This window comes from Fringilla coelebs, assembly GCF_963513975.1.
Source record: "Fringilla coelebs genome assembly, chromosome: Z".
Classification (NCBI taxonomy): Eukaryota; Metazoa; Chordata; class Aves; order Passeriformes; family Fringillidae; genus Fringilla; species Fringilla coelebs.
The window spans coordinates 21438005-21465671 of record NC_140031.1 but is presented as its reverse complement, the minus strand read 5'-3'; the positions used below and the strand labels follow the sequence as shown (position 1 = coordinate 21465671).

The 27667-nt window shown below is 34.9% G+C and overlaps 1 protein-coding gene across 9 annotated transcripts in view; it reads right to left on the bottom strand.

Annotated features, from left to right (window-relative positions):
• ERBIN (erbb2 interacting protein) overlaps positions 1–27667 on the bottom strand; it is a 116596-nt gene that overhangs the window by 25832 nt on the left and 63097 nt on the right. For all 9 annotated transcript variants that reach the window (XM_084225933.1, XM_084225932.1, XM_084225934.1 and 6 more), the window contains 12 exons: positions 20822–20900; positions 20015–20104; positions 13681–13737; positions 9581–9644; positions 7927–8001; positions 6509–6653; positions 5963–6035; positions 4770–4899; positions 4319–4434; positions 3266–3335; positions 1961–2060; positions 399–520 (listed from right to left, as the gene is read on the bottom strand). In XM_084225933.1, coding sequence (XP_084082059.1) covers positions 399–520; positions 1961–2060; positions 3266–3335; positions 4319–4434; positions 4770–4899; positions 5963–6035; positions 6509–6653; positions 7927–8001; positions 9581–9644; positions 13681–13737; positions 20015–20104; positions 20822–20900 — 1121 coding nt within the window. The remainder of the gene's footprint in view (positions 1–398; positions 521–1960; positions 2061–3265; positions 3336–4318; positions 4435–4769; positions 4900–5962; positions 6036–6508; positions 6654–7926; positions 8002–9580; positions 9645–13680; positions 13738–20014; positions 20105–20821; positions 20901–27667) is intronic.

Genomic DNA, 27667 nt, shown 5'->3' with positions numbered 1-27667 from the left:
CTCCCTTTCCCCCAACATGTCCAATGATTCCAAGCAAGGATTAAGCAAACTGTAATTTACTCAAAATAAAATCAGGATTTATCATGGTTTCCCCACGTGTTCTCCACAGCACCATTAGTCAGGTAGTATTTTAGGTAGGCCTACACTGCCAAGTATTAGCTCCAGCTCTTCCCTTGTGCCCTGCTGAAAATGATTTGGCCAAATAACGGCCAAACTAAAAGCAAACACAACAAAAAAATCCAAACCATAGTGTTTCATCCTGCTAGATACTCTAAACTTATGACTTGATTTATTCAGCAGAGTGAAACCTATAACCAAAGTATGGATAAGGCTGAGGTTAAGGGTGGAAGTAAGAGGGAGGGAAGCACCACGTATGCAAAAGTAAATTCACTACTAACCCGAGGTGGTGCCTCTCTCTCATCTTTGTCTTCATCACATTCAAATGCCACCTGAGCACGCTGTTTCCTCTGTTCCTCCCACAGAGATGGATTGAAACTTTCATTATCAGATATGAACATAACTGGAAAAAGAACCCCAAAGAAGCTTGTATAAGAATAGGCTACACTATGTAAAACAAAATATACTCTTTTTCTTTCTCTTGAGTGGGATTGGTGTGCTTTTGTATTCATTCTTTTATTTAAAAGATGAAAGACTAACAGCATCATTAATTGAAGATTGGATGCAATGCCACTGCTTTATGAATTTTATGTACTTTTATATTAGAAAAATCCCTACCTTTAAAAAGAAAATCATATGCTCAGCTGTACATTAGTCTTAACATTCACATTTGAAAATTTTCAGCAGAACTCTGCTGAGTGGTTTTAGTCTACAAATAAATATGAAATAATGTATTTGTGTGTGGATATGTATATAAACATGAATTATACTTGTATAGATTTATGTAGCCTATTATCAGTGTTTAAAATCATTAAGCACGGGTAAGAACATTCATCTTATTTAATTTAATGAAAATTTAAAAATGAAAACTCAGAATGACTTAGTGAGAAAAACCTGCATTCTTACTAATCCTAAAGCACTGTAAGCATATAAAACTGGAGGTTAATTTAATCTGCATGATTTTGCAGCACTTATGCAGTTGACAGGGGCTTTAGATACAAGTATTTCTTGCTTAATTTTACAAGAGATTAAAAAAATCTTGTCTCTTATTTTAGCATGTCTTGGTGTTACGTCAGCCAGGTTCTACTTTTAGCATGACAAGTAGTCTAATAAATTTGCCACTACCACCCAGAAAGTGTATATCCTTCACTAGCAACACCAAGACTGTTCATATTAACCACTTCTACACCTGACATAGAAAACCACTTAATTTTAGAGCTTAGTAAGTGCAATGGAATATTTGTTACTCCGCATTTAAGGGGTAAACTTAGAATTTTAAAAATCTGAAAGTATTTTAATAAACTTCACTATCATTATGAGTTCCTGACCAAAAGCCAGGAACCTAACCTTTCATAAAAACAGTTCAAACTACATGTGAACAATATGTTTTTTTCTGAACGGATTTTTTTTCCTAATTTCAAAATAAACCAGAGAATACTAAGTACTTTTCAAAAAATACATACTTGGTAAAGAAGGAAACATTTTGCTAAAATAGTTAGTTTGAAGCTAACACTTGCTTAAAGATAATTTCACCCCAAACCATTAGGCTCTTTTGGAAGGAATGTCATGCTGGGAGTGGCAACCACTACAGAACATGTTCTGTCAGTCCATTTCTCACCTTACTCACTGAAATAGTTTCATCTAGAATTTACCAACATCTAAATCTCATTAAGTTAGTGCTCTCATTCATCAGACACAACTCATCATCTCCTGTAAGTATACTTCAAACTTTAAGCATTTAGGTATTTAAGCATTATTTAGTGAAAATCATATTAGCAGGAAGCCTTCCCATTATTATTTTCAACAGTGACCACTGTGACAAGTAATTTCAAAAATTCCTTACCCTCCTCAGTCCTTGGTTGCTGAGGGAACATGTAATTAGTAAGTACTGTTTTCTGTGTGTCAGGGTCAGCTTCTTTTTGAAGAGGGATAAGTGGTTTAGACTAGAAAGTAAATGAAAGAAGGCTATGTTATGAGAATACATATATATGCATATATATATATAAAAAAGTAAATATGACCTACATATCACAGAGCATGCCTGTCCCATAACTTTGAAGGCTACACTCCCTTGAATTAAACCATTTCTCCTCTGAATAATTTTCACAAAATGATGAAATTAATATGTCTGTATTTGATTGATGACAGGCTTTTTGATTGAGGACAAACTCAGGAACAGCTTTTGTGAAAAGAAAACACTAGACAGTCCAAAAGTAACCCAGTTTCTTTTTGATACTTACTACTATCCCAAAGCACCCTTATCAGAAATGCATAGATATATTTAGCTATTTAAAACTGCAGACAATCATATAAAGAGAAAAATTCAGCACCCTTGTTTATTCATTTTGAGACCAGATTGAACATCCTCCAACTCTTACAGGGAAATGCAGAAGATTCTTGAAATTACTGTTTTAGTAAAAGTGCACGTCGGAGGCTACTGGATTTCTGACAGCTCTGTACACTTTAATGCCCTTCAGAAAATCAGCATAATATCAAGGACTTTAATAAAAAGGAAAAATACAAGCACAGGAGTTATTGCTTAACTGCTTCAAAGCTGAACAGTGACACAGTTCAAAGGTGTGCAAGAAACCTAATTCAAAACCAGGCAGGCTGAGCTTCCCTGCTGGTATAGCTGTGAAAGCAACAGCTGGCTACATGTTCAAGTTCAAGCTTATCAAGCACTAAACTTACCTGAGTAAATTAGCCTGCACAAACAAAACCCAAAAAACCACAAAAAACCCCCCAAAACAAAGCAAAAAAAACCTCAAAAAACCCCAACAAACAAAACCAAACAAAGCAAACAAAAAAGAAAACGCAAAAAACCCAAAACAAACAAAACAAACAAAAAAACCAAAAGCAAAACCCAAAAAACCCCAACCAAACACAGAGAAAACACAACAAAACCAAAAAACTTCCCAATATCAGTTCGTCTGCATTTCCTCACAGCACAGAATTTCTCCAGGATTATGAGCCTCCAGAGACAGGTAAGCTTAGTATTGGTTACTTAAGGAGAACTGACATTGTAATGTCAAGAAAGTATTGATTTACACAGTACTAGGTCTCTTTATTTAACAGATGGCTCTGTTCTTGTCAATCCCATTAGGAATGACGTCAACAATCATTTATTTTCAATATTAAAAAATCTTACCTGATTGTCTGATAGCCACATCGCAGTGAGTTGTTGCAGTTTTGTAAAAGTAAATGGTAAATTCTTCAGTCTGTAAATTACAAGAATTTATGTAAGTACATTTAGCCATACTGTTAAGACTTTAAACAATCCTGCATTAGTCTGTAAAATATTTTAAAAGGACATTTTCATATGAAATTCACTTAATAAATAGTGAGAGCTGAAAAGCTATAGCATGTAATTTAAATTCAATTTAAAAAAAAAAAAAACAAACAAGAAAAACTTGTCTGCCCAGTATAGCAAGTAGCTTAAAACAAAAAAGTGACATTGTGACCTGAATTTAACTCAGCTGAGTGACTTGAATACAAAGACAATTAACATGAATTAATAAATCCGAATCCTCACCATTTTAGCTGTCAATATACATGCCAATTAAGGAAAAATGTGTTACACCTGAAAATCTTTTTTTTTCCTAAAGATACATGTATGGGGAATGGGCTGTCATGGAAAATGGGTGCTCTGGCATTAAGGGATAAATCAAGCTACAGAAAGTGTACAGAGAAGCTGGATTGACAGAAGGGGAGAGAGAGCTCTGCTAGTTCTCTCTCCCAGTACACTTCAATTCTATAAACTAACAATTCTCCAAAGCTAAACATGACTATCTCTAATAAAAGACAACTTTATCCCCCTTGCACAGAACACCATGGTCTTTTACACTATCCTATGATACTGTTGGGTGCTCCATATGCAATTCAAGAAGCTGTTAATCTTTAAGTAAGAATCAAAAAAAATTTTATGAAAATAACCAAAGTAATTTCTAAAAAACAGATGCTAACAATCACGACTGTAGTGAAGCTGCACTTCAATGCACTTTCCAGGCCATAAAAATAAAGATAGCTTAATATAATGGAGCTGCAAGATCCAGAATATGACAATAATCCATTAAATACATCTCAGTCACCTTCTGAGCTATGTGTGAGATAAGGAAAGATAGCCATAATGTAGTCATAACAATCCGTCTACATTATTGTTGCATTTTATACAATGTCTACTTGATTAAATGCATTCACAAACCTATTGTCACTCAGATTAATGACTTTTAATTTCTGCATATCACCCATTTCTTCAGGAAGAAATTCAAGCTTATTAGAATGCAGAAACAACACTGTTACATGCTTCCAGTTTCCAATCTAAAAAAAAAAAAAAACCACACAAAGAATGAATTCATCTTCACAACATAAATATGAAAGTTTTAAAAACAATTAGTATGAAGGCTATTTCGCCTTGAAAATTTATTCTTACATATTAAACCTTTTCGTTTCAATACACACCAATGAATTCCTACTTGTTGCTTAAAAAAATCAAATTTCATTTTTTGTAAACTTGTATATTTGCATACATCCTCCATTAAAAACATACACAAAGAAAATCCCCTCAAAAATTAGTAACTTGTTATTCAGCAGCTGTACAGACTATATAAACACATTAAAATACTCATTTTACAGACTTGCAATTATATACATACCTCTGATGGCAGCTGAGTTAAAAAGTTATGATCTGCTGCAAATGTTCTTATATTTGAGAGCTGCCCAACAGATGAAGGCAATGTTTCAATTTCATTGAAACTACAGTCCAGTTCTTCCACTGATATTAACCTGCAAAAAAAAAAAACTTAATTCCTCTATACAGATTAATTAATCCAACATTAATTTAAACTCTGAAGTTAATATCACTATTAATTATTAATCACAAATGTAGTTCAAAATAAACCCTAAGGAATTAAAATCCAAGAAGAATCCTTTACTGATGGACTAAAATGTGTTTTAGGGTGGGTGTTTTTTCCTGTTATTGATTGCAGGTTTTTTGGTTCTGTTTCGAGCTTGCTTAATTTTTTTAAATCTCCTTTACACTGTCCTCACAATGAAAACAGTGAGGCCAGCAACACTGAGTACTTGTGTACTGCATGACAACATGCCAGTGTAAGGCATTAAAAACATTCAGAATGGGATAGATCATAGTGAAATTAGAGCTGAGTGCAGCTTCTGAACAAGCAAAGAATTTCAAGAGTTATAGACGGTGAACCTAAGAATGTGGCAGCAAAGAAGTACTTTGTAAACTCTGACAACAAAAGACAAGCTATATTAATTAAAATATATGAAAATAAATTGGAAGACGTTGTACATTTGTACAGCACTTAACTGTGAGCCAATTATTTTTGCTATCATTTGCAAGTTTAAAATTAAATTGCTGAACACCAAAATATATACTAAAAAAATCTTGCTGATGGACAGCTGAAAATTCTTCATATATACATAAAAAAGATAAATACATGTTCATATTTACTTTTTACAAGATTTTTGAGATTGGGAAATCATTTGCAATATCTACCACAGCCATGTTACTGTCAAAAAAAAACCAACCAGTTTCAGAAAACTAACTGACTGTTGAAATATCTTATTTTCTGTCACACTTAATTTTTTTTTATAGATTGGTGGCTGCATTAAGTGAGGAACATATGTGCTTTGGTATTAAGTAATAGAAATATACATGCTGCAAAGCAGAACTAAGATGAAAAATATTGCTTTAAATTGTATTAGGGCATTAACATGTAGAAGAAATTAAATCAAGTAGTTAGAAAAAAACTTCGAAAGAGGAGCCACTGTTACAGAAGAGTGTTCAGAAAGGCAATTCAACTTTTTATTTTGGTGAAATACCTACCCTCCTATGGAGTCTGGCAAATAAATTAACTGGTTTTCATCAATTTTAAGTGTTGTCACCTTTTTCAGAGAACCTATAACAATAGGAACAAGTAAATCAAAATGGACATTTGAATTAATTGAGCTGAGTTTTAACTTTAAATTAAGAGGGGGAAAAAACCCAACATTATGGGCAAGCCACCACATCATCTCTATTCCCTGGTGTGCCTATAGTGCTGTATTCCTAAGGAAACAAGGAGATGAGCTTACAGAACTTGTTTGCCAGTTTACAATGTGTCAACCATTTGGGTAGGCAAGTGGGGGCAGGGAGAAAAAGAAATATTTTTTTTCTGATAGACAGCAGGTTTTCATCCATTTACAAACCACTGTATAAAGTAAAAAATTCTCCAAACCAATTTTAAGTTTATTCAGCCATACATTACAACTTTATCAAGAATTGGCACTTCTACTCAATTGAAACAGATCTAGAATATGATTTTTGTATTTTCAAGTTCTCTGTGTCTGTACTACAGGCTTCTAACAACATGAATTAACTTAAAATACAAACCAATAGACTCTGGTAGTTGCTGAAGTGAATTACTGGATAACAGTAGGTCTTGCAGGCTTTCACAACCTGAAATACCTTCTTCGACTACTTCAATGTTGTTTTTAGAAACATCCAAGTATGTCAGTTGTTTCAAAGTGCCTATGAACTAAAAGCAAGAGAAAATAATGCATTCTAGAAAGGTGCAAGTTGAAAAAAAAATTGCAGCATATTTGACTTCTCAAGTGTAATGCCACAGGAAAAAACTTACAGTACTGAAATACAATTTTGTACAAAATATACAAACTTTCAAATGAACTATTTTGTGCAGATAAGGAGAGCTGATGTTTTTACACACAGAGACACCCCAGAGTAGCTCTGCATGTCCCTAAAGTCAGTCTTCTGCACATTCAATGGTTTAGTTACCATGAATCAAGTAATTGAAGCTTTAGAACAGACTTCAGAAAGAGACACATAATGTGAGGACATCATTATGCTCCAGTAGACTTTTAATGCTCATTTTTGCCTTTTGTGTAAAACTGCATCCTCGAAAACAACAATGAATCCCTAATTGTACTAAACTGAAAGAAACAAGGCAAAATATAAGCTTGTATTACCATTCCACATGAACCAAGCATAAGCTTTAAAATTCATGCACACTACTCTATTGAAATCTTCACTCTCAGAAATACAGTTTTATTTTACTGCAAAACACTGTTCAGCTCATATTTTATAATCAAACCAGTCAACTGTCTAAGAGTTAGATGATGGAAAAACAGTAGAAAAGACTACTGATCAGGCAGGAAGGCCACATTTCACATGACTGCTAGTGATTTTAAGGCTGAAACAAGCCAGCTGCTTCCCAAATTTCAAATACTTATCTATTAGTTTGCTAAAACTTAAGCACGGACTCTCAAGAACTGCAATAATAGGTCAGCCTGGACCACATGTAATCCTGAAAGATGTCAGGAACCCATACAAAGCCAACAGACTGTTTTCTCAGGAACTGACTATGCTCCTTGTTTACACAGCACTGGAACTGGCACAGCTCTTTTACAACTGTGACCAGTAAAAAGTCACACAACATATTTATCCTATATATTCCTGCTTGCTATCTAACCTAGAATAATCCCTTTTTGGAAAGGCTATTCAAACCTAAGTTTTATTTAAGACTTTTACTCGTTTCCCTGAATTGCAACATAGTTTTTAGATGAGAAATATATAACTTTCAATGAAAAAAACCTCACCAAAAAGCTGAGAACTCAGCTCTCATGATCAGCGATTATTTCTAAGTGGACTAGTTAAGCACTCAAGTGCCATTTATCCTTTTGGCTTTAAGTAACACTAAAATTACATAACAACTTCAACATACATAATCAATGACAAAGCAAGTACCTATGTAATTCAAAATACTGTATGTTTAACACAGCAAAAGAACTTACCCCAGGAATAAGCGTTAGTCTATTACCATCCATCCAAAATTCCTTTAATCCACTCAGTTGTTCAAGTACTTCAGGCTGTAATGGGAAACCATTTAAAAAAACTCTTATGAAACATCCCCAGTGAATGGCAAAACCAACTCCAGCAAGTTTGTCTATTGCAACTTTAGTAATGTGTTATTGTAGCTGTTATACCCACTTTTTTCACTGGGTCATCAAAGAAAACCGAGATAACTCACTTTTGAAATGAAAAATATATAATCAGATATATAAAAACTTGGAAGAACTTGACCACAGCACTAAATAATTTTTAGAGAAAGGCTTTCTGTTGGCTTGGTATCTTTTACAGAAAGTATTGTTTTTCAACAGGCACACCCTCTAAGTACATGTTACATGTACAGTTTTGATGGAGGATGTCTAAAAACCTTTAAATTTCATAAACTCACAGGACCCGTTTTTCAAAAACCCCAGTGATTTTTCGGTTTGGGGGAAAATCAAAACAAACTTCATTTTTTCTATCAACAAGGGTTGCATCTCCATGATAAAAGCTAACCACTCCATGCATAAAATGAAGTCCAGGATTGTGTTTCCAATACAACTTATTGTAAAAAGCATCTTGTTTATCAGGGAAAGACCCCTTCTTCGTAAACATTCATGTCGCATATGCATATGTTTAAACTTCCCCTCAGAGAAAGCAATACAAAAGAGGTACTACTGCACCCTAATAGATATAGCCAAGTTGAGATAAATGCCAAGTAAATTTTGTTATACAGTAAATAGACAGGATTTCTGCTGAAGCTGTGGTCCTTACTCCTAATAACTTTATTATTTCCCAATAACTAACTCACTTTCCAAGAAGAAGATGTAATTTAAACATCAGTTTAAGGCTCCCACACAAATATATACCCTGTGATGAGAATATGGCAGTCATGGTAAGGGCTAGATGTTTAACTGTAATAATGAAAAATTCCTTAAATACACTCCCCTATTTTCCAAACCATATCACTAGGCAAGTGTTCAGCTCTGCATGTTCTACTGCTGGCACACAAATACTTGACTATTGTGTTGCAGGTCAGCAAGTTTCTTTATACTTCTATTTCAATTCCTTTATACAGGAAAGTATTTGTGTAAAAGCAGAGACATGTTATGTGACCCTTAAATACAACATATATTTGCCTGTGAGAACACAAACAGGAAACAAGTCAATGCATGCTGAAGGAAAAATCAGAGCACTTCAACTGTGAACATTCAAATTTAATATACTTTCCCTTGGATCTAATAGTGCACAATAATAAAAGCAGGTTAGGCAAAAAACTGTAATATTCAATACATGATAATCAGTAAGTGTTTAGAATTTATTCTAAGCCTAACAATTATGTTTATAATTCAAACACATATTACTCTTAATTATTTACCAGTACAGTAACCACACTATATAACAGAGTGCTATTTTAAAATGGAGTAAAAACATACCCTCATTCATAAGATCACACATGTGAGTTTTATAACAGGCTCCGTAAAGTAGCATAAGGTATAGATAATGCTTGGAAGCAGAACTCTTATGATGATGTTTATGTTTTCATATTTGTTAAAAGCAGATCAAAGGATAAGAAGATTTATAAAAGATGCAGAGCTCTTTAACTAAGGCAAAACTCACCACTTCTGTGAATTCATTACTTCCTAAGTCCAGTCTCTCCAGCTGAGTCAGTCTGGACATGGTTCTGCACAGGAAGGGGATTAATAAAGAATTAGGTCTAAGAAAATACTAGCAACATCAAATCTGCCAGATTTACAAAAATCTAGTAATGAGTATTAAGTAGTGATGCTATTCTGTAACTGGAATGATACCTAGTTAAAGTTAAATTTTTCACACACTGGTCAGTCAGGTAGATATTACTGATCCTGCAGACTGCTGAGTCTCACACAAAGCATACAGAGCAACACATTTGAGGCTGCACAATGAACATGCCAAAACTAAAGTCCAGTAAAGAAATTTTCATGATAAAGAGTAATGCAGTGGTGCATCTCTTCTTTTGAGTGGTTCAGTTTTTCACCTTCAGTCACAATATGTCCCTTCAGCAGTCAAAGGCTGGTTAACTACATGTTTTCTTCTCAAAGGAAGACTTGTGACCAGTTAAAACAGAGAAGGGCCCTGTTGAATCACAGTATGCAACACCACCTTTGTACCTCTCCAGGCTGCTACATTACTTCCATGTGATGTGGTTTGGAACTCTAATTATTTCTCTAGTCATACATTAAATGAGATTACTAAATTGGATTTTGTGACACATCAATTCTCTTTAACCTAACTTACGGCAAATGCTAAATCAATGTCTGAAATAAAAGTAAAATCCATTACTTCGAGTTGTGTTTTAGAAACCTTTTTCCAAAAATGTCTCTTTGGGGACTCCATAGAGATTATCTACCACTGCACATGTGGTCATAATGGGTACTTCACAATCAACAGCAGTTCTACCTGGAAGTATTTTTTAAGAAATTGTGACCCCCACATATGAAAACATATTCATATATTCATTTAATGAGACATTTTCACAGAACTATTAGTAGTATCTAAAACTTTTATATATAAACTGCAACTGTGTACATACTATAAAATTCTGGAAAAATTAAATGTAAGAGCTTCTAAATGGTAAAGTCTTGTATATTGTCAGAATATCACACTAATTTCTTCAAGAAGCAATTGCATGAGCACAAGATACTCTGTGCAGCTACGCAAAGCTTCAGTTTTTCCTCAAATACAGTAAGATCTACAATTGCTCTGAACATACAGTTAAAAAATAATTTACTGGACAATGTCATATTTACTGAAAGTAATTTAATGTGATTATTAATATTATTAATGAAATAATCTCCAAGAAGAAGAATCAACATTTGTTTAGAAACTTGATTTTCATCACTTAATTGGAGTAATTTAGCTAGAGACAAACAAGGAATTTGGCATAAGTAGGTAAAGACAAGACCAAGACAAAAGCAGTAGAAGCCTTTTTTGCACTGTACAAAGCGTATACACAGGCTTTGAAGGAAAGCCTCTAGCTAACATTCCTACTGTGCTAGAGAAGGAAAAAAAACCCCAATAAAACATAAAAATACTATTTTCAGAAGATTCTAAGAATTTCCTCATTTCTTGAAACTAATGAATAGGATGATTATCAGTAAGCTAATATTCTTTTTCAATTTCTAACTAAACTGATATGAGTCCCTCTGAAACCCTGCAGAAGATTGATCACTCAAAACTTTGTGAGACCATGCCCATATCAATTTTAGTGCTGTATGTTCCTAACAAATTTGCTCCAAAGAGTCTCCCAGAAGTACTGCTGAACAACTCCTTTTGAGGAATCTAACATAGCATTTTGTAGCTTTTGCAACTTCATAGACCACATTATGCAAGCCAATGTTACATAACAATGACAGGATAACAAGTTAACTTCATTGATCTGGAGCCCTTTTTTCCCTTGCCCAAATGACTGTGATCTAGCAAACAAATTTGCTCAATGACTAAACACACACAAATGTTTTTGCAAGATGAGAGTCTCCAAAATATTTCCTCCTTTCCCTCCTGTTTACGTAATAGCACTATCAAATATTCTAGGATTACTATCTCCTTGCTCTTCTGTATTGTTTATAGAGAAATACCATCAGACAAAATGCAAACAAGGCGTCCAATAATATTATTGGTAGCAGGAAAATTCAATGCCAAATCATGTTGAAACAAACATTAACTAGATCATGGAGTTACACCTATTTTCATCTTTGACAAGGTGCTGCGTAATCCCGCCCATAAATTAAAAGCCTCTTTCAGAATTCATATTATTGAACTTGACATCAATTCAACTGAATTCTAAGGGATCAGATAGCCTAAATTATGTCTCAAATTATGTTGTATACAGACAGCTTCACTAAGGTTAACAGTACAGCTTATATCAAGTGGCATACAATTCAAAGAGAGTATGCATGATGGTAAGATTGGGCCCCGCATCACTGTAATTATACTCTCAAATAACCTGCTTCTTTCTAAAACACTTACACTTTTTATTGACAATTAGACCATAGAAGCTTAAAAAATGAAAAAAAAAAAAAAGTACCATATTTTTACTGGACCATCTTTCCAATTTACCCATCAGAAAAATGCCTCTAAAATAGTCTCTGTGGTTTTGCTTTCCTTTCAGTGGAAATAGTTTCATCCAGCTGTTTTGCATTATAATGCTGCCACTTGCAGTCTCTGGCTGTGGATAAGCTCCAAAGAAAATGATACATATTTGGCATAAAGTTTGGCATAACGTAAGGTTGATGTAGTGTGTCGGCATTGATTACCCATTTTGATTAACATTCTTTCAAGGACTTCATACTTCAGTGTCAAAAGTTATGTGGATGTTTTACACAGAAAGAGGGCTAGTTTGATGCTGCCAAATTTATCCAAATACATTTCTTATCACAAATAGGAAAGAATTTGCTGTATGAATATTAGAAAGATGAGAGACACAGGAAAATCAGAAATATATTCGTATTGTATAGCAAAAATATTAGGACCTACTGCTGCATCTTATTAACTGCTTTGAATTTCCTACACTTTTTAAACCTGTATTGCATCTTCTATAAGAGCGCCAGAATAAAATAATGAAGCTGGCATGTACCATAGATCATTATGGAACAGAGGAGCTCTTCATGACAGTTATTGTTTAGTTTTCAATCAAGAACAGAACTCTGAAAACACTGAAGTCTACAAAAAGTTTCCCAACACCTTCAACAGAGGGTATGTTTGACTTAAACACATTAAAGTACATATTACTGTCTCATCACTATAAGAATAAACCACATTTTCAGAAATATTTAATGTAATTCATGCTGTTAGTGTTAATTATGGCAATTAAGGTCAGAGTGATCTTATACTATTAGCTATAAGTTTTAATTATAGCCAGTATTCCTCAGTTGGGAGTAACTTAATTTAGAGAGCTACCACTCTAAATTACATGTCCTGTATTTTTTTTCTGCTAAAAATTAATGATAGCAGAGAGAGCTGAATAGAATTGAGAGTATTTATACCACAGAATGCTTCACACTTTGAAGATGTAAATTCACACTTTCTGATGCTGTACATGTCATTCTAGATAGAAGTTCTGGCTCGTTTATACTGCAGACTTCAGAGTACAGTATGTAGGCACTTAAAAAGGGAATCCCAATAGAACATAACCCTTGATCATGTCTTACGCATACAATTAGCTACAGTCACTAAAAAAGCTGGCTGTTGTATTTGAAGAGCTCACAGTTTCCACTTCAGCCTACATCATTCAAGGGCTTCCTAGCATGAATTGGACAGAGCAAATATTGAACTGTTAGAGCCTCCTGTTCTCCACCAAAATTTCCTACATCCACCAAAACCAGCAACTCTACCAATTTCTGTTGCCCGAGAAAGATCACTTTTACAGTACACCACAACATATTCATGACTCTGTGGTGGCTATTCACATCCCATCTTTGGGTTCTGTTTCTTTCTTCATGGACCTCTTGTATCTTTGTTAACCTGCTTGGAGCTCCAGAGTCCCAGTCAGAAAATACTGAGCATTGCCCTTGTTCATAGAAACAGCAGGAAGTGCATCACCATCAGCCTAGGCTTGTTTGATGAATTAAGTGAGAATTGCAAGCCAGAGACTAGAAAAATGTTAAATTTTAGGAGAGAGGTACAATGGATTAATGTTAAAACAAATGCTGTATGAATTTCTAGAACTATACAATACTTACTTTGGCAATATTTTTAACTGGTTTTCTCTAAGTTCCAATATCTGGAGTTTAGTTAATCTGTAACAGAAAGGCATAACAAATTACTACAATATTCTGTATTTAATGACAAAAGCAATCTCTGACCTTACTTATACTGTAGAATTAAAAGAAAAAAAAAATCTGTAAGTTTGAAATTTTTTTCCTGTAACATGAAGGTGAAACTTTGTGCAAAATTTGCATGCTATTTTAAATTCATTGGCTGGAGTTTGATTTTGGTAAAGCAACAAACAAAAGAGATTTTGCCTGCTTTTCTGCACCTATTTGAACACTATTTGTTCCTTCACCCCAAAAATTTTGAAACACTTCATTGGATTAATTATGGGTACATGCTATCATCATAATTAAAAGTACACAGGAAGTAATGGAAAGTTAGGATGACTTTGCACAACTAAAAATGTTTGATTTCTCCTACTGGCAATGTATTGAACACTTTAATAAAAAAAATATTATCTGAGGAATACCTATAGTCTTTCACTTGACAGCTTTAAATTAATCTTGGATTTCCTTCCATATTCTTTCTAGTCAGCTTTTGAATCCATTTTGACATTTCTGTCAAAAAGGTCAAGGTAGTTTGCCCTTTTTTCCAGTAAATCCTTGACTGCAAGACAAATAACCTCTAAATCCCAACTCAACTGCTTAGCCAAGGTAAGTTTCAAGTAGTCTTGACATACATGCAATGTACCATTCCCAGTGAAATTTTTTGTATTGGTACAGAAGTGACAAAGCTCTATTTGTTAAAAAAAAACTAAGAAACTGATTTAGTTTAAATACAGATAGGATTGTAATGACAAGAGTTCTACATGTGACCCACTGACAGCCCTCACACAACACAGAATAGGGCATTAAGGTCCCTGAATCAGAAAGGAGCTTGGTGAGTAGACCAGTCTTTCCTGAAGGTGCTTAACTTAGTGCATTGTAAGGACAGAGACAAAAATCTTAATTTTAATTAAGTGGTAAGAACTGTATTTTGTGTAGAAAGAGAAAGCAGAAAACAGTATTTATTTTTCCTCTAGATATTCACTCATTTTGGATTGCTCACTTTGAAAGCAGCAATATGCCATGCACACAAATAACGTTAAGAATGTAAGAGTCACCTTGAAAGGGAAGAGAGGTCAGTGCAGCCCAGCACTGCAAGCAGCACTCACCATCTGGTAGCAACTGCTGGAAGGGAACCTCCTCCCTCCAACTTCTTAAAAAAAAAAAGCCTGCTAAACCCCGATATCCTAACAGTGGTGACAGAATACCCTAATAAAAACCCCATTCATGGTAATAGCACTGCTGTTCACCTATAGCATAAGTGGGAAAGACCTCCTAGGGCATCCTACCCTACCAGCACCCTAAGAAACCAAATCTAGAGCAAAACAGAACTTTAAGAAACCTCAGACATGAATGCACATTTTGGGCTCTGATTTCTAAACCAAGCACTGCATTAAGCTTCAGCTGGTGTTTTGCTTTGATGACAGGCAAGATATCTACACAGTTTGTAGTTTTTTCTTCACAACCCATGTATGCAGTCAAATTTCCACTGAATGCAATGGCAGCAAATCTCCCTTCATATGCTAATCTATAAATATGCACACCCACACTTTGCTGACTTTAGCCAGAATTGACTGTGTGATGCTTGCAATAAGCTAATTCTGTGAACTTAAAGATTGCCTTTGATGACAGAAATGTTTATAGCTTTGTCACTTTGTTCCTGTTCTAATCTTTCCTCAGTTAGGCCTAAGAGACTGAAAATACAAATATTGAATTTCTTATGCGTAGAGCTTCACAGAAGCTACTCGGAAAACATTCTCAACCTTTCCTAGCTGGGAGACACAGGCTGTGTCTAAACATGTAATTTTCTCCCAGCAACTGATGAGAAATCCTGGACTGATGCAGTTGTCACCTCTTCCATTATGACCTGAAGAGCTAATTCAAGATTAAAATAATAATGCACATCAAATACTAGGTCTAGCTGTTTTTTCAGTTGCTGGTGCTAAGCATCCACCATCCATCCAAGCTGAGTATCTGAATTGCAATAAGGGATGTGAAGAAGTGACATTTAATTTGGAAAATAAATCAAGAACTAATTCACCTATACTAAAGGAAAAATGGAATTCATAGTGGCAGAATGTATATTATCTGGGCCACTCTGTGGCAAAGGTCTGTCCTACTGGTACAAAAATATTTGATTTCTGAACTTGAAAAAACTCTTCACAGAACTATCTGCACATCACAAATGCACAAAGCTGTAACAGGTATTATTCAACTGGAAGTATATATTTTAAGTATAATAGCTTAAAAATTATTTTTTCAGTATTGGTCTTTAATCATAATCATCTTAGCATGCATTTTAAGTACAACACAACTTTCCAATAAAACAAAATCTCTACAGGAACAATTTTTCAGAAGATCAATATCCTTCTTAAATCTGATTTCATAAACTATGCTACCTGTAAAAAATGTAAAAGAAACATATAGCAGGTACACTCGAAACTTGCTGTGTGACAAGCAGTAATTCCTTGGAAATATAAAAATATTGCATTGAGAGATGTTCCTTAATTTACACATCCTCTGCAGTCTTCCTAAAGCAGAATATTTTTATTTTAAATTGTTAGTAGAATGCAAAGGCAAGCAGAATAAAAAGTATGCATGTTGAAGGCTGCATTTACAAAAGTTTCTGCAAAACACATATATACACACACATATATACACACACACATATATATGTGTATATATATAACTAAATATATATTAAATATATTATATACATATGCACACACACACATGTATTTTATTATTACTTATATAATATATAAGTAATACTTATCTTAAAGTACACTTATGTAAAAAAAATCCTGAAGTATATGCTACTAAAACCATCTACTACAAATTGCAAATTGTTGAGAAAGTAGATATAAAGCAAATTAATTGCAACATCCAGTAAAGAGGCTCTGGAAGCAATATCCCATTATAGACAACATTGCCAGACTTTTAGAATTGCACTAAAGATAAATCCTGGTTTATCCTAAACACTCATTAGTAAAAAATGTTTCCCTTTTAAAATCCTGTCCCAAACTGAGCAAGAAGTGAATTTCAAGCATTTTCTGCTTATATATTTGTGTATTTAAATGTAAATATATATTATGTATTCAGATACAGCATATATGATTTTCTTAGGCAAGGATAATAATTCTCATGTATTTGTGCACTGGCATGAAGGCTAATGCCACAATCTGTGCCAATATCAATGCAATCAAATTTCAATTTAAGAATGGAGGAAAAGCCCCCACTTTGTCACCTGAGAATTCCAAAGGAATGGGTATATCATATCAAAAGTCTGGTGACTTTTAGTAAACCGAAGAGGCTGGACAAGAATAACATCACTGAAAGACAGCCAATATACAGTACTCACAAAAAAAAGGGGAAAAAAGATGGCACAATCTTGACCTCATAGTTATGAAAATCTTTAGCAAAAATTCTGAAGATGAAAATAAAGCATGGAGATAAATCTAATAAAACACTGCATGGATATACTAAAAGTGCTTTCCATAATAAAAAATTTCTTTCCTAACCATCAGGCTGAGTGTTAGGTTAGTAGTGATAGAGGTGCTCAAAGACCCTTTCTAGGACTACCCTGTTCAATATTTTTTAATAGCAATCTTTTAAGATCAGAAAAATATTTTACTTGGCTTATGTCATGACAATAGAGTGATTTAGTAAGACACCATAGGAGGGGAAAAACCTGTACAGCCTTAAGGACTAAAAAAAAATTAGAAAAAAGGACAAGATACCATAGCACCAAGCCAATTACTTAGGATTTCCTTGTAGGCATCAGCCATTTTTAACTGAACTGTCCAACACATCAGTTAATCATGTAGGAAATTACACTAGGCAGCTGCAAAAAGGATAATTGGAACACTGGAGCATAACCACAGACATTTCCAAGAGAAACAAGAAGATAATCATGACACTGTACAAGCCATTAAGAGACCTCAATTCAAATTCTAAATATAGCTATAGATGTCATCATCCTCTGTCATGAATTAAAACTGCAACCTGTTCCAAGATATATTAATATACTCAGACACAAAGGAAAACTTACCACACCAGAAGAAAGCAGAATTTTGTTTAGTCTAGTAAATTGAGGGATGTGAGAACACTACAAATACAGCAGGTGAGAGAATGGGGGACAACATTAATGAGAAATGGCAGCAATTAAACTGTAGAAACAATGAACACTCAGAGAGAAAGAGATGTAAGAAATCGGGTTTCTAACCTGACACACAGAGCATAAAAACCTTGCTAGCTGTAACATGTATTGGCTTAGCTTTTAGGAGACATTATTATTGACAATAGTTGCCAGTAACAGCAGGCAACAGAGTTGAGTTACTTCGTATATTCCTAAACAATGACAAGTAATAAAAAAATTCCTAAACAAGTAATAATAAAAAAAAATGCACTGAACTGGAAGAAACAGAAGGTTTCTTCCTTAGTCATGTATGAGATTAAATATTTCAACAGCTTATAGGAGAGCTTTTATTTGTTTATAAAAGAAGTATTTCCATATTCTGAAGCAGAAGTTAAAAGATTTTGCACTAGAAAGTATTTATACTTAGATGAAAAATTGTGGGATGTCAAAGCAGTCCCATCACATACAGAACAGAAGTATTCAATGTTAGAGGAGTCTGAACCTTACTTTAAAATGGTATTTTAATGTTCCATCGCTTTCCAATTTATTTGATCTAAACACTGTCTTCCTATAGAACACTATACTTTCTATCAACACTATTTCGGAAGGTAAACTTACATACATGAATACTTCAAATTCATTCTCCTAGGTATACAACAGGATGCTGCAAATCACTAGATTTTAACAAACAAGACAGAATTCTTCATAACTATCAAGATAACTTCAAAGCCAGCTCACCATTGTAGTATTTGTCTTCAGTAATTGATTTATTCTTATGATACTAGTAATTAATGACTTTACCATTTCACTAACCATTAAGCATTACAGAAGCTGACAGTGACAAAAAAACTATGAGAATTTTTAATGTGTATTATGTGTAAGATTAGCCACTTAAACTATCACCTGTGTCAACCTCAACTCTTCAAGTTTATCTGTAGTGCCTGTTTTAATTATGAAAATCTTGCCATTTAGTAGTTAAGACTACTAAAAAACAAAACAGAAAAAAGCACAGACAAATATTAGAACTCCAACAACCTTAATGAAGGCTTCTGAAATGCAAACTTTGTGCACCAGAAAAAAAAGCATGACAATAATGCATCTGCATAATAAGCAGCTGTTTTGATAGCTGAATGTGTAGAAGATCTGGTGTTCTTAGTCATTAATTAACCTGGTAACAGAGAAGAGCAAGCCAACCGCTCTGATCACAGATGACTAATAAATTAATGGTCACTAGTGGAGAGCACCTGTGCTTATGTTCCATTGTTCATCTCATCTGCCCAACTGCTGCAGCACTGTTTGGGGGCTGTGCTAATCTCTTGCAAACTGTGCTGACCCAAATACAACTATATGGCCTAAGGCATTTTTTTTCACTCAGCAACATGATTGCTTAACTAATTGCTGTATTTTCTGAAAGAGATGCTTGCTAGACATGGGAGGGGTAAGGAAAGCAACAACCTAGAAGAAAAGAGTATAAAATAAGAATGGAGAGGGGAAAACTGCAGAAATGGCTAAAAGCAGTGTGATAAGGACAGCTTAACCTATGCTCATCTAGGAGTTTTCCTTTTATGAGTATTACCCTTTCACTTTTGCTCACAAGATATAATCTGTTTTACAGAGATAGCAGATTAGTATTTATCTTGTACTGAAGCTATGAACATGTAACAGTTTTGCATAGTCAGAATGCACCATAAATACGCCAGGTTTTTCAGAAATATTCCTGACAATAAAGGACTTGAGAGTTATAGTTGTGCATGAAGTAATTTGTGGATCCAGGACAGGCAGAACAAGTGGAATTACAGTTGTCATTATTTGCTTCACTCCAATTACTACATGACAAGCAACAAAAATTTCAAAAATACTTCCTTACTTACCATACTAGTGTTGGAAAAGAAACAAGAATGTAAATGAATTTTACGCCCTTCATAAACATTCTGTCTGTCCTTCAAAAGTCAGAATTAAAAGCTGCTGATACAGATTCAGGGCTTTTTCCCCCTGTAACTATTGCAAATTGCTATGTGCACTTTTCTCCTTTCTTCAGTACCCAGTTTGCTTCAGAACTAGAAGAAACTGCTCTGCAGAACTTAAAACTAATGTAGATATAAAGTTTCATGTTCAACTTACCTTCCAAAATTGGCTGGCAAAAACTCAAGAAAAGCATCATTCAGGTACAGCTGTGTTAGGTTTAGCAGTTGAGAAAATCCATCTGGCAGCCTATATAGAAGTAAAATAACATAGTACCTTTGTTTCAATTATTTTCAGGGCATTAAGTCATATTTTCTTAAGAAAGAGTAGAGTAACGAAGTCCTACACATTGATAAAATTAAAAAAAAGGGGGCGAACTTTTTAAAGTCACGCTAGACAGTTGTTTTGTATAAGATAAGTTTCAAAATTATTTTAAGTATTCAGAACAATGTCTACAGGCAATAAAAACTACAAATAGATGGAGTCTTGCAACGAACTTGTGATCTCCTGACATGTAATGAGAAGAAAGCATTAATTAGAAAAACAGGATAAATTTTAAAATACACTACCCCTTTTTTCCCCAGAAGAGATATGTTTTATCTCTGGCAGTGGAGATTTCTGGCAAATTAATTTTGTCACTATAGCAGAAATGCATATTAAACCAGAATTCATTTTTGTTATTAAGAAAACTCTTTGCACACTTCTCTACAGTCACAGAGAAGTGATGGATTTTAAGAAGCTGACAAAGCTACATGGTGTAATGAAGGATAGTTCATATAGCCTATTAACTTTGGCAAAGTACTTTAATGAGATAGCTATACTGGATCACAGCGCAACAAGGTTAATGAAAGTATTTCTCAGGGAATTCTGTTCTCACCTCCAAGGGCTGGCACATGTCTTGGGGCAAATTCAAGACTCAGTAGTATTTGCACAAAATATAAAACATCAAAAAATTTACAAACTTACTTTGAAATTGGATTTACGCTTGCCTCAACAACTGTCAAGACTTTACAGTTTTTTATATTTTCTGGAAACTCCTGTATGCCTGCAAGATGCAGAAAGGGGTAGAAAAACAGCCTTTAATTATTAGATTCCACCATGTCCATAAAAATTATGCACATGAAACCACTAGCTGTAAAAACTTTGATTCATTTAGCAGCTAGTGAACTGGTTTTCTGATGTCTCATTTTACATACAGTTTTCATTAAAGAAACACTCCTACACAAGATCATTTTTTTACTGTACTATTCCTAAAGCGTTTCAGGTTAGCAGGAAGCTCACAAGCTACAAATGCACACTACACTAAATTCCCATTGCTTATTGCCAAATATTGAAGTACTTGTGCTTTGGAATGTACTTAAGAACCTCTGTCCTGATATAATTTATTTTTAAAAAGGCAATCACTTGGTAGCATGAAGTTTCCAGTGGGATCTGTTGATCAAGTCCATGGCTTTTATAACATCCACACAAAATGGTAAGGCTTCAAATATTTAAGTATTTTTACAGCTTCACAGTTCTGAACAGATATCCATCCCAAAATGTGATGTATGCTTGCTGTAAGCTTCTAGATCATTTGAGAGAAGGACAAAAAATGCTCCAGGCATACTTATGTTTGAAAATTAAAACAATAAGCAACCTCCTTTTTTTCCAAGATTATCTGTGAAAATGCCAGAGTGGAGCTGCATTCCACATATCTGTCAAATCTCTATTTGTCAGAAACTGATAAAGCAGGCCTTGAATATGACAGGTATCCATCACATCAGAAGAAAATCAGTATTGAACCATTCTACCATGCAAAACCTTTACCTCCATCTTTACTATATATACCATAAAAAAAAAAAATTAAAGTAAACCCACTGCTATTAGAACTGCTGTTGCTTTTGCAATTGCAACATGTTCTTATACCCTGGGACAGGTATCGTTACTTTAAATATATTGTCCTAAATACAATTACCACTCATACTGGTATCTTTCTATTTGGAATAAGAATACACTGTTGTTTGCAGCAAAAAAACCCCATATGCTAATAAATAAAGCTTGTTTAAAATTACTTTTTTTCCCCCAGATACCAAACCTTAGCTCTTTGTCTTTGAGTTAATGCCTGTTAACTGTATTTGTGAGTGCTTTATCAGGTATGTGGAAAGTGCAACTGAACCCAGGGAACAAGACCACTAAGAAGGAACTACACTCTGTGAATGCTTGTTTGTAGATTAGTGACAGCACGGAATTTTGTGCTGCTTGAAAAAACATTAACAGTCCAGCTGCAGAGAGAACAAGGGCAACATCACTTCCCATTCAGGCTGGCAGGTGGAACTTCATGCATCTGTTCTGAGAACACGTGGTGAAGCATTAGCTGCTAAGTAGCATTTTTACTTACATAAGAAATTGCAGAATATTTGAAGTTAGCTTAAAGCTTGATTCTGTGTTTGCGCAGTAACAAGACTGGTCTGGTATATTAGGACTTAAGAGATGGCAGTAGACAAGTAAAGCAGTGACAAAATACAAACTTTAACCAGTTGGTGATAATGAGTGGCAAAGCTACTGTGCTGACTTCTCCACAAATTCAACTAAAGCAGTGACACCATTTCTTTAAAAACAGACTTTTAGGTCTTTCTTGACCGGAATTTGTTTGTCATACTACCATTGAAACTATTACTTTTGACTTATTGTACTCTGCTACTCAAAGGTGAAAGGCAAGAAAAAAATATGACATTCAGTTAAATCCAGGAGTTTAAATACACCTAAGTATCATGGACATTTTTGGGAAATGACTTGCTAAACTCAGAAGCAGAAGGGACCAGGAGGAACAGAACCATCCATGGTAAAACAGGCCAACATTTCTGATGCTTCCTGAGTAACAGGCAGGTTTATGCATACGCGCAGGTGTAAATAAAAATATAGCTTATGTATATATATATATACACACACACACATATATATATACACATGTGTGAGTGCATGTTCACGCGTGTGAGTTCAGCCATGTGAAGTTTACTGGGTCTGTGAGTGGAGTCAAAGCAGAAGATGGCAATGGGATACTAATTTAATTCATTTCCATTACTCAGTACAAAATCAAAATTAAAAAGGTATCATTTATAATGTTATGAAGTTTAATTTCTGTAAGGCACTAAAGTTATTTTCGAGTCCAAGAAAGATTAGGAAACTACCAAGACGGACTAGAACTGCACCTTATTTATTGCTGTCATATACTCTTAGTACAAAGAGAAGTACACTTCCAAGAAACTTAAATATACATGATCTTAATCCCAGTTGTAGCAATAAACCTCATTTAACAAAAGGAATATCCATACATGGAAAGCATCTAACATGACACAATACTCTAAGCCTGTAGAAATAAATTTACAGATGATTTGTATGAAGTGACCTTCTGGTGCCTGAAAAATAAATTAATACCTCTTTATTGCTGATGATACAAATTTACCTTCTTAAAATAAGCATTTACACTAATCAGAGTAAACCACTGCTAAGGTCTTCCTTGGAGGCAAATTTATGTCTCAGACTCACTCTGTGCCCTTAGTCTTGCTGTTTGAATCATGCTGAGAGATTCTCTAAACTTAGTTTTTCTGAGAGATGGTCTCACTACTAGCCTTGGCTTGGTCTTTGGATGAAAGATTCTCATCCAACACATTAAACCTTGTTTTTGTAATATTAATATTAGTTTCCACTGTCTGTGTCATGAACTCATGGAAGCACAGAAAGCTTAAATTTGCGGTAACTACCTAAAAACCAAAACACATAGCGCATCTATGAGAGAGGAGAATTTAAGCTTAGTCTCAAAACAACAGCCAAATAAAATATTAGCTATCCAAATACAGACATGTTAAATCAGCAGGCTTTTATACATAATCAGAGGACACTACAGTAGTCCCCTATTTGACTATGCCTTGGGCAAGAGACAGCAACAGTTTTAACAACAAATTAATAACAGAAATCCAACTGATATGAGAAACCTAACAATGAGGGAGCCTGGGAACTTAATTTTGCTTTTTCTTCAAGCCAGAATCATTATGGTACATACCATCTTAACCAAACTCACTCAGTACTTTAGTACAGATAAACAGCCATCATTCAAAAAAGCATCATATTGAGAATGACAGCATGAAATATACCTAATATTTGTTATACACATTCTGAAACTAGGAAAAAAAACCCTAGGAGACTGCTACTCTCTACCACTTGATTGGAAGTTGCATTTACTGACTGGTTATATAACAATGTTCTGACCATTCCCTTTTCCTCAGCTATACTCCTTCTGCATGCTAGAAACATGCAGTTACTGTTGGATTAGTATTGTTTTATTTCTCCCACCAATAAAAATTCAAGAAGCAAGTAGAAAGAAGAATAAATAAGAAGACAGAGAGACATGAGAAAAAGATATGAGGAAAATGGGGTTGTACAGAGTGCTTTGTAAGAGGAATTGTTGGTTGTTTTTCTGCTTTACATCTATCCTCAATATTCTGAACTTTCTCCCTCATTAAGGAAGCTCAGAAAATCTCAAGGGATTCTGTGACCACATATACCCTCACTCATTTTTAACACTGTGCTAATTAATTCATTTGATAGCCAACTCAATCCTTCCATAAGCTTCTCATTAGATGAGTACTGCAAATTGAGATCCACATTCCTTCTAAATCCTCTTTTTCTTTTGGGGTTTTTACTGCTTTCTCTGTACACTGATACCCAAGGATTACAGAAGACAGCACAACAGCTCACGTCATCTGTTGCAGCCTTATTCTACTTTCACTGAAAAACATTATATGGACAGGTTCTTCAACACATCATTAATTTTATATTTTACATTGCAACAATCACTATGCCCAACACATTTCAATGCTCAAATTTTTTATCGCTCATGTTCACTGTTTTCCAAAAAAATACAAACCATTGTGCCTGTGGACATGAACATTTGCAGAACACAATAGAAGAAAACACAATTTGCTGATCATCTTTGACCACCAGATCCAAACTGAATTGGGAGCACTACTTTTTGTAGTGTAGTTTACCAGAGAAGTTAGATTTATGTAATATCTTTTAGCATTTACTTGACTGTTCTTTCCTCCCTGTTTTCCCAGACTTCAAGCACTTTTAAACTCACTGGCCAGTTTTTATCAAAAACATCAAGTCCCCTCAACAATAACACCCCACGCCCCCCCAAACAAAACAAAAAAGCCAACCAACAAGGAAAAAAAAAACACAAGAAAAAACCCCCACCCACCCCCCAAAAAACACACAACCCCCCTAAAAAATCCCAAAACAAAACACAAAAACAGACCCCCAAAACAACAAACAAAAAGACCAAACAAAAGTGTAAATAAAAACCAAACCAAACAAAAAAAAAATCTCTGAAAGAATGTTTAAGAACATTTGGCAGTAAGGTAAGGAAGAAGAATTTAAAATTCTTGTCTGGATTAGGCCAAAAGCAGAAAGCATTCATCATTCAGATCTCTACTTGGCAAAATCTCACTATCTAACCTTGTGGTATTCAACTACGATCCAAGACCAGCTGTGGCACATGCCCAAAGGACATACCAAAAAGGTCATACAGGGATTTTGGGTTAACAAACGCAAATCTGGAGGCAATCAACCTCAGTTCTTGATCACATAACATGACTGAAATACAGAATTTCACCTGATTTCTAACCCCTTGGAGAGCAATGATTTTTTTTTTTTTTGCATAGCCTATCACAGCAAGTGTGTTCAAATGTCCTTTCACCTGGCTTAAGGACTGTAAGTATAACAGGGGTCCCCCTCACCATTTGGAGTTACACTCATCTCCTCCGCTATACAGCACAATCCTCTCCTATCACTAGGATCACTGTAACTTGCACAGCAGGAGAAAAAACTGAGACTTTTTTTTTCTCTCCATCAGGTAAGACTTTTTCACTCAAATACTGGCAATTCCATATCTATAAAAAATTGTGCAAGTCAGATCCACTGTTAACAGAATCCTTTGCAGCAATCGATCAGTGCTGACAGCCCTGTATGCTCCTGCTTCAGCCCTAATGCAGATGGGGGCTCACTCTGCAGCTCATACTTAATTCAGAAACAAACGCTAAAGTTAGCACGTCCAGACATCAGTTATAGAAACCACCACTGCTATACAGAACTGGCAGTATCTATTGATTTGTGGTAGTATTCGTAGAGAGTTACACCTCTTCTTACACAGAAAAATTTTAATTAAGCTTAAATAGGACCAAAAAGAATTTTTGGTTCAATACCTAAAATGAACAGAGCAAGAAAATCACTAACACATGTGAGACCTCTAGAAGCTGTACAGGTGATGCTCCCAAAGGAGTCTGCAGCTAGATCTCCCAGTTTGTAGAAAATGTGAGGGGAAAAATCTCTCTCCAACACACAGGCACACTAAAAAGCTCTCTTGGAGCAAAATACATTAAACTACAGCCTCCTGTGCACTTACTCCACTCTGCACCCTTCCAAGTATAGAGAACACACAGGCAAACATATAGGTTCAGTTTGCATGAATACAAATTACCATTACAATATAAATGAAGAAATTACCAAATGTATTCCCTCACCTAGTCTGTTTATCCTGGTCTAACTTCTGGGCAAGCAGCTCCACCACAAAAAGAGAAGCTGTTGTTTGTTCTTCCCCTCAGGCCTCTGCTACAACTGTCTTACAAGCACATATGGATCTAACATAGTAAAATATTTAAAAAAATATATGCCACAAATGTCTCAAAGAATATGAAGATCTGTTTTCAAAATCTGAAATTTTAAACTGAAAACAAAGTATAAGTCACAGCCTATATTCTTACATAATTATGTATTTACATATTTAATGTTGCATACCTTCTGAATGAAAATGAGCACTTTCCATTATTTGAAGTAAGTTGTGTATTAGAACCCAAACAATTCAATGCACAGTACTGACTCACCTACCCTTACTTTGTGAACATTCATTCCCCTTTCCATATTCTTTCCTTGCTGCAGCTGGTTTCAGACCCGCCAGCATCTCAGGTTTACATGAGATGCAAGGCTCATCTGTAGGACAGCAGTAACACCTTTCTCATTACAGTTTTGGGGTTTGTGGGTTGGGGTTTTTTATTGCTTTTATACACATGTCCCAGCACAGCTAAGACAGTGTAGCAAACATTTAAGAATCTTCCAAGCATTCCTCCTCAAACCATTTGTAAGATCTTCAGTTTTTAGAGAAAGGTCTCTCTAAGCCTGTTCTAGCCATGTCTCTTACATAATGTAAATGAGAAGGAATATGAGTAGCAAGACGGGTTGCTCAATACATGCTCTATGGAAAAAAAGAATGGCCAGTAATTCTTGAGTAATTCAGACAGGCTTCTTAAAGACATGCCTGACACACTACTTTACCTAAAGTAAAACATGCCAGGGCAGGGTAAAATTGCAAAATGTGGAGCACTAGCAGAGTTGTTGACGATAGTTGTGGTCATAATGCTGTTTTGGACAATTTCCAAGGTTAGATGGTTTTCAATCATGTCTAATTCATGGATGGAATGCCATCAAGTACCCAGAGAAGCACAAAATGTAACCATTGGAAGCTGCTTTGCTTTTCCCTGTCCTGTCCCCTACTACCCTGGACTGCAAAATCAGTGCTGCACATCCAGTCACTTTTTGCTATTACATGACAACTGTCACTCAAAGCACACCCTGTTAAAAAAATAAAGACACAAGTTTCTCCTTTGCTGAACTAGTGAGGCGCATAGTGACAGTGGGGACACCACCAGCAGCTACAGGTAAATTCTCGGTGGACTTAACACTAGGTTTGAGCTGGGCAGGAGGTTCCTGGAGTCAGGGAAA